Below are 8,556 nucleotides of genomic sequence, written 5' to 3'. Positions count from 1 at the left end.
ATCAACCCCAACCATGATTAATAGGAACTTACTGTGGTGGTAATAAGCTATCAATGTTGGTTTGCCCTGGTACCTCAAACAATTGTTTCTGCTATGTTTTGCACAAATTTTCTTGAATATGTGTTAGCCCTGTCTAATGTAGCTATATATGGTGCTGCCTCTAGTAGTGTATAATATTTCAACAAGAATAGTGACCTGATAATCAAATCCAATGCCAAAATTATGTTTTGTCATATGGTGAAACTTTGCTTGATTCTGACAGGGATGGCTGAAGATCTTAAGCCCCCCCCCCCCCCAGCTGTGCCTTTCTTAGCAGCAGAGGGAACAAAGAAGATACAAATATACATCAGCCATTATATTTGCATGCATGGGCTGCATAATGTACACATATCCTAAGATGCTGGCAGTCTGCATATTTTTGGCCTAAAGTGGTTATAATGATCTTGTCCACTGTGTCACTGACTTACAAGTGTGTCACTGACTTACAAGATTTTTTGTATGATTTTGTTATACCCATTGTATGAATTGGTGATTAATAGTATGTTCTGCCAATTCATGCAAGCTCAGCCTATTTATGAGCACAATATCCCACAGGTCAGCTCATGGAGTGGTGGCATCCAGATTGGAGTGACTCCCTGCAACCCCTGCACGCTGGAGCTTCCTGCCAGTGCCAATGACCTCCGAAATGGCACTTGGGGTTAGTATAGAACGTGATGAACATGTTTGCCCATGTGGTGACTCAGGTACTGAGAGCAAAGCTCACCCATGGCAGGATCCATCCCAGCCCTAACTGGGGATGGTCTGTGGATGGTGTCAGCTGCCTCACAAGAGGCCTGGTGATATGAGAGGACAGGACAACCTATGCCAAGCATTGTGGTATGTGTCAAACTTTCAACACTGTAATTATTCAGTTGACCCAGGGATCAGAGGAGTGAGGTGGAAGTCATAGCGTACTCAACTAGTGCCTGGTAAACATGGCTATATTAGAAGTTCGTCTGCCATCAAACAGCTCAAACCAGTGCTTTAAAATGTGTGTGTGATATTTTTAGGGATGGCATATCAAAGACTTACTAAGCAGTTTTTGCTTTTGTTGTTTTGCTTTGAACAGTGCTGTATCATGTAGGGAACAATTGGTGGGGATTGTTCTCTGCTGGTGTGTTGCTTGAATACAATTTGACCAGTTACTTACCCGCTGACCATCATCAGGTGTTGGAAGTTCTGAAGTTCTGATGTTGGAAATGATGCTTGTTTATCAGCCATGTATTCATCACAGGTCATGTATATGTAGAAGTGGCTTGCAAAAGAAGCATGTCTTTTATTACACATCATACACAAGGTTGCAATATGTATGCATTTCTTACACAAATGTTTACATATTTTCATGTTGTTTTAGCAAGCACAAAACCACAGTCTCACTCAGAAATCTACCTTGAAAATCACACAGATGAATTGTCCTGGTCCGAGCTGAAGGGCCATTCATTGCAGCCCATGGGTAACCAGAAACTGCTATTCTGGCCGATATTGGGACCGCGTTGCTGTGTCGATCTGGAAGCTGTCAGTGTGATGCTCATGCGTCGGTCCCATCACTGATGTGGCGGACCCTCTGACCTTGGCATCTGACACAGGATCGACGCAGGACACGTCACCGACGCAAACGATCCCTTACCAGCACATGGAGTCCAAGTGCGTAATTGGCACTGAGACACCAATTCTGCTTATCGACCTCTGTCTCCTGGTTGAAGCGGCTCGGAGGACGCATCGTTCGGTCCCCGCGACCTCTGACTGGCACAAGTCATTGTTTCATCGTGAAGCTAACCATTGCATCATCGTTTCTCATGTCTCCTGTCATTGTCAAGAGGGCCTTGGGCCGACCGCAAGAGGCCTTTTGACGTCCGAGGCCACGCTCCTGGCCCGTTCAGCAAGCGTGCCCCATGGCCGACTGTGTGCTTATTGCCGACCCGGGCCCCTTGTTGGGAGTTGTGAGCCCCTGATCAGCATAGTGGCCAGGCCAATGCACGCCCTTTCGGATTAATATTTGCAGTCCCTGACCTGCCCCTACTTGTTAGAGAGGATGGAGGGCCAAGGCTGGCGACGGACGGAGCGTTTGGTATTGCATACTGGATCACATCCCTCATCCCCTGGCTTGTCCTTCGGGCCCTTCGATCAGACTCTGGATTGCCGTACCCTCGTCGTCCAAAGGGCTTCTCGGGTCCTCGGGACCTGAAGACCTAAGATAAGTTATATACCCCTGTCCCAGCGATAGCGGCGCCCTTGGTTCCTCGTGAAAGCAAAAAAGTGGGACAGTATTTGTGCCCTTTGGAGTGTGGCGCCGCTTAAGATTAGAGGGATTGGAGCTCTTCGAAGTGCCTGCATAGATCAAAGAGTACCTCTTCAAAATACAGGTGGTGATCTCCGAGATGAGGCCATCGGGTATCTCTTGGGCGAGAGATCTGACCTAGGATTTAGTCCGGGTGGAAGGCACAGAAGTTGTGTAGCCCCTGATTTTGGTGTGCTTTGAAATGAAGATGTTATGGTCGTTTATGTGACCTGTTTGAATAAAGTGCCTGCCAAAAAAAGGTTATGACGACCCAAGATAAAAGCTTTGGTAACCTATCGCCAAGTGAGCCGATCCAGGGTTCCCCTCATGGGGGAAGTGTGAGCATTGTGGTGCCTCTCAACTTTGATATCTCCTGAAAATACCAGTTTTAGGACCCAAGGCGGTCCCCCGGAAATAGGTGTCTGCTTAAATAATGTGTACGATGCTCCATAATGAAGGTTCTGTGGTGCCTCTGTGCGGAACGGGCCGATTTAGAATTTGGTCCGGACGAAAAGCAGAGTTCGTGGTGTCCCTTAAAATGAATGTTTCGGGACCTTTTCAATGGCTCAATTGGACTCAACTGTTGCAAAAAGCTGTACATCGTACCAGTTTCAACGGAAGTAAAGGGGTCGGCACTTTCCAATGGCTTGTATCGTTTGGTCTGATAGCTTATCATTTTATGATCATGCGTAGACCTTGTTGATATGGTGCTATTTATCGGTGTGCTTTTGGTTTTAGTCATTTTTTTTTAAATCAGCGCTTTTGCATAAAGCCTTCAAAATACAGGTGGTGATCTCCGACATGAAGGCATCGGATATCTGCGAGTTGGGGTTTTCAGTAGCCGGTGACTGCCAAAGTGCTGGATGTACGACTTTTTGATTTTACCAGCATGTGGCTGGGCACCAGTTGCACATGTTACCTTAGTTTCAATAAAATTGAAGGATTCTGCACCTATTGTTTACTTCGAATGTACTGATATCCGAATTTGATGCCAACTTTACTGACTTAGTTTGTAAGTGTTTTATCTGAGCGTTTTGAATGGCTAGATTTATGTGATCAGAGCTAACGTCAAGCAGTGCTTGTGTAGCTTGACCCCAACCACACGACGACGCAGTGCCAGGTCAACGGCCTAATTTGGTGGCGGATGTGCCGCTTATTTTTTGTTTGTTGGAAGTTCGCTGCAACGCTCGACAACGCAACGCATCCTGCCCCCTGACGTCAACTGACCTCTAGCGTGGCCGCTGCCACCGGCTCCAGGCCATACCTGTCAAGGCTATACCTGTCAAGTTTAGCAGGCGCCTAAAGCGACTCGAACCCACCCTGCCACCGGTTGGCGGATGGAAGGGCAGGCGCTCTAACCAACTGAGCCATCGGAACGGACGTCTGGTGAAGTGGTCCCTTGGCGTCCTGAGATCAGTCCCAAAGTTGTAAACAGTAGAAAGGCACCCGCCTTTCATGACGACAGACATGCCTGGCCACTCGGGCTCGTGGCTCCGTAGTCACTTGTCGGGAAGATGTGTCCGGCCATTTGATCCGTGTATTCAAAGTCGGCCGTTGCTCAAAGTGCTTGCCTTACTAACAAACTGGTACCCAAGAACACATTTAGGTTTTCGTAGGGGGAAGGAGGCATGGGCCACGCAATATTTGTCTGAATATATTTGACTCAATGTATGTTACGGCACAATATTTGTCGCTAAAGCCTCAGTCAAGTCCGCTGCAGGCATGCATGATTTGCACGACGTACACACAGCGTTGCCTGGTCTCAGTCTCTGTATTCGGGAGTCCCTATTTGCGATTATCATCATTTACTCACGCAATATGCCTCGTTATGTACAATTTAAGTTCAGCCGCATCCTTCGTGTGTTCGCTGATTCTGCCTCACCAGTCCCATGGCCGTGCCACTGATAACCAGTGCTGACTTAGTGCGCGGCCGCCAGATCATGTCGGGCATCTCCGTGTCGCGGGACGGGCGGTCGGTGATCGACATCTACGGCTCCGACCTGGACCAGCTGGCCGAGGGCGACACCGTGGCCGTGTCGCGCTCGCACGATGTGAGTCAGCAGCGCACGACGAGCAGGCCCTGCCGCTTGGAAGCCTGTGGTTCGGAAGCGAGGTCTCGGGGGTTGCGTTGCCAAGTGGGAACGCTGAGGAATATCCGCATGCTGCGACAGGACGGATGTATCGATATAGGTACGAGTTGTGAATTGCGGAGGGACTCAGGCCAGCTGTTTAAGTGAGGGTACAGTCATCTCGTGGACAATATCGTGCCCCTTGCCAAAATAGGCTGCCGTGGAAAGCATGAGACTACGGACATCAAAATTGGTCGCGTCTCCCGAACTGTTCCATGCTATGGTGCTCCACGAACAAAGTGCATGCCGTAGCTAAGACCACTGCCCTGCACCGCCGGACAGCCCGGTTTCAGTGACGACGCCTCAGTGGTGGCCCCGTTTGCAGGGCGAGCTGGTGTTCTACGTGAACGGCTCGCCACAGGGCGTTGCCGGCACCGGTCTGCCGTCCCAAGTGTGGGCCGTGGTCGACCTGTATGGCAAGTGCGCGCAGGCGTCCGTCACCAATCCCAACCAGCACAGCGAGCGTGAGTCCAGCCTCAATCTGGCACATTTATAGCAGATTTCTAACAGCTTGCATGAAAGCTATTCTAGTGACGGCTTGCTCGTGCCAATCCCTCTGGCCAGTCAAGCATAACTGTTGTAAGTCTAGGGTTATTTGAGATATATAGATTATAGAGATGTATTGTAAGTGAAGAGATTAAATTCTATGTATTGCTAGTGTTGCGATTCAGCTGACCAGTACCCCAACATGACCAACATCCAATCCGCACGACTAAGTTCGCGCGTACAACCAACAACAGCCTTGGGCTTCAGTGAGTTCTTACATCTAACGAGCACGCACAGCAACACACAGGATGCCCTATCGGTGCCTGTGGACGGAAACGGTTATAACTATGTGGGACAGAAATTATGTGATATTACGCACGGGCAATATAGAGGGGGATCCCCACTTAACTGAAAACTTCCGACTTGTGAACAGAAAAAGTGTGTTGAAAAGTACGATAAAGCGTGTTCAGAAAACGAAACTCTGGAAAAGCCTGTTGGAAAGGATACAAACACGAAAACGCGTCAAAAGAAGAGCAAAAATTAACAAAAGACAGGTCATGAAAAAGAGATGAAAAATCGACATTCAGTTTAAATGTTTGGACATAAGTTCGTTTTTCATGATTACTTCGCATTGGCCAATGTCATGCATATTCATTCACCTATTTTTCCATGTTGAAGACTGTGGTGTCCCAGGAGGGCCACCATTGTGTCCGTCAAGTCTTCGCGTTTGTTGGTTCAGCCGCAAAGATTGTAATGGACGTCGGAGTAAAGCAAGGGGAGGCTCCAGTCCAAGAGAATGAAATTCAGCAGGCGGTGTGTACTAATCTCCTGCATGTGTGCCATTTGCAGGGGAAGGGGACATGCACTGCTGGGCCTCAGGCCTCTGTTTTCCCACAGGCCGCTTTTCCCCCAAATTTTCAGAGCTTCACAACTTGAGGTAACGTGGGCAAGGGCGTAGTTTGTGAGGAAGCTTGCCAGAAAGGCCCGGTGAATCTGCAGAGATGACACTGAAGGTCGGGTGCAGATAGCATTTGGGGCATAGTTGTGCTAAGTGGGTTGGCGGGGGAGAGGGGGCTGACAAGTGAGAGAAAAATGGTTACACCTACCCGCAGTTTCGACCAGTTAACTGGTTTTTCCCAGATCCGGACCACTTCCGTCTTAACCGCCCCTCTGGTCCGCCTACTGATTCACGCCGTGTTTCAGAGATGGGGTGAAAGACAGTGAAACACAGTGAAAGAGTGAAAGAGTGAAACACGGAGTGAAAGAGGGGGAGCGGGCCATGCAACTTCGGTGTGGTTTCGAACTAGAATAGATAGGTTGCGAAAAACACCAGTGGATTGGTGTCAACGAGACCCCGCGATTGTTATTAGTGTCGGTGTTGCTACAGGGAAAGGCGATTTTTTCCAGAAAATTGGATTTTAAAAATCCATCGGCTGTTTCAATACGAGGTAAACTGCGATGCGGGCACGAAGTAGCTTGAGTCAGAGGCTCGACTGGAGGCTCAAGAGGATTCCTAGACCGTGCCTCACACGCTCAAAAACAAAACAAACCTAAACGGAATCAGACTGGCAACAGCCCGTAACCCATAGAGAACAACTTCCAAAAAAGATCACTGCAGACAGAACAGTGGAGAATCCCAATATGCACTGGGTGGTGACCAGGTTGCAAAGGAGTATTCGATTAGGGGGGGGGGGGGCAAACGCGGCGTTGTACAGAATATGCGCATATTTCAAACCCCGGAAATAGAGCCTTGGATCAAGTCGGATATGTGGAATCTTGAGTCCCAGAGTCTGAGTCTTGGATGCTGTAGGATCCAGGAGGAAGTGTGAAAATTTTGAAATCCAGGTTTTTGGTTTAATCTTTCTGCGCCACCTTCCAGCACCTGGGATTTTTATGGAATATTGGCAAGGTCTTTTGGAACCAGGACATTTTTCAAGTTGGCTGAGCAGCCGTTTGGTACCCGCGGTCGTTTTCATAACTTGGCTGAAGGATCTTTGTGTCCTGGGACCTTTTCTCGGGGTTCCGGCCAGGCATGGGGACGAAGCCAGGCCTCTTGCTTCCAAGCTGAATCCGGAACCAAAGCAATGAATCCCTAACCAAACAATGAATCCGTAACCAACACAATGGCATGAAGCCGAAGTCGAAGTCGAAACCTAAGCTGGTGGTTTTGAGGTTGGGAACTTGCCGGCGCTCTCAGTGTGCTTCAGGTCCGGTCCCCCGCCGGCCCCGCTCTCGCCAGCGCTCTCAGTGCGCCTCAGGTCCGGTCCCCCGCCGGCGCTCTCGCCAGCGCTCTCAGTGCGCCTCAAGTCCGGTCCCCGCCGGCCCGCTCTCACCAGCGCCTCTCAGTGCGCCTCAGGTCCGGTCCTCCGTCGTCCCGCTCTCACCAGCACTCTCAGTGCGCCTCAGGTCCGGTCCCCCGCCGGCCCCGCTCTCGCCAGCGCTCTCAGTGTGCCTCAGGTCCGGTCCCCCGTCGGCCCCGCTCTCACCAGCGCTCTCAGTGCGCCTCAGGTCCGTCCTCCGTCGGCCCCGCTCTCACCAGCGCTCTCAGTGCGCCTCAGGTCCGGTCCTCCGTCGGCCCCGCTCTCACCAGCGCTCTCAGTGCGCCTCAGGTCCGGTCCCCGTCGGCCCCGCTCTCACCAGCGCTCTCAGTGTGCCCAGGTCCGGTCCCCCGTCGCCCGCTCTCGCCAGCGCTCTCAGTGTGCCTCAGGTCCGGTCCCCCGTCGGCCCCGCTCTCACCAGCGCTCTCAGTGCGCCTCAGGTCCGGTCCCCCGCCGGCCCCGCTCTCACCAGCACTCTCAGTGCGCCTCAGGTCCGGTCCCCCGCCGGCCCCGCTCTCGCCAGTGGTCTCAGTGCGCTCCATGTCCGGTCCCCCGTCGGTCCCGCTCTCACCAGCACTCTCGGTGCCTCAGGTCCGGTCCCCCGCCGGCCCCGCTCTCACCAGCGCTCTCAGTGCGCCTCAGGTCCGGTCCCCCGCCGGCCCCGCTCTCACCAGCGCTCTCAGTGCGCCTCAGGTCCGGTCCCCCGTCGGCCCCGCTCTCGCCAGTGCTCTCAGTGCGCTCCATGTCCGGTCCCCCGTCGGCCCCGCTCTCACCAGCGCTCTCAGTGCGCGTCAGATCCGGTCCTCCGTCGGCAGGCGATAACCGGTGCGATGCGCCGGACGTGGCCGACCGGCTTCACTTCCACGGCCGGCACGGGGCGCTGGTGCTGCTGACGCGCGACGACCGGACGGCGGAGCGGCGCCGCCCGCTCGACGAGTTCAAAACGGCGTGTGTCACGCACCGACCGCTCCGCGACGACGAGCTATTCGAGGGGCCACCGGGCTCGACCGTGGCCTCTCAGTCCCGGCAGTTGCGGCTTGTTCGCGTGTGACTTGACAAAGCCTCGCACTTTGAGAGGCGTGTCGGTGGTAACGGTCGGACTACCACCGTAAATCTCGTCTTTATCTTTGCGTTGTGCATGCATAACGGTATGATCACCATCATGAGTGTCGGTTCATCTTTGCGTCTGCACGCCAGGGCAGAACTCCCATCGTCAGATAAATCGGCAAGCCTTCCATGATCGGTTGGCTGAGACCCACGCAGACGCGTACAAGACCCCACAGACCCTTGGACCCACTCTATGGTC

The 8,556-nt window shown here is 52.3% G+C and overlaps 1 protein-coding gene across 1 annotated transcript in view; it reads left to right on the top strand.

The window, feature by feature from the left end:
• The first annotated feature begins 4,257 nt into the window (after positions 1–4,257).
• The window catches only part of LOC119109948 (mitochondrial enolase superfamily member 1-like), a 25,778-nt gene continuing 21,479 nt past the window's right edge, over positions 4,258–8,556 (top strand). The window contains exons 1-3 of the mRNA XM_037233693.1: positions 4,258–4,368; positions 4,772–4,910; positions 7,976–8,040. Of these exons, the coding sequence (XP_037089588.1) occupies positions 4,258–4,368; positions 4,772–4,910; positions 7,976–8,040 (315 nt within the window). The remainder of the gene's footprint in view (positions 4,369–4,771; positions 4,911–7,975; positions 8,041–8,556) is intronic.

Source organism: Pollicipes pollicipes, unplaced genomic scaffold (genome assembly GCF_011947565.3).
Source record: "Pollicipes pollicipes isolate AB1234 unplaced genomic scaffold, Ppol_2.1 Scaffold_7231;HRSCAF=8579_pilon_pilon_pilon, whole genome shotgun sequence".
Classification (NCBI taxonomy): Eukaryota; Metazoa; Arthropoda; class Thecostraca; order Pollicipedomorpha; family Pollicipedidae; genus Pollicipes; species Pollicipes pollicipes.
Note: the sequence above shows the minus strand (reverse complement) of the source record. Positions and strands in the feature narration are given on the sequence as shown.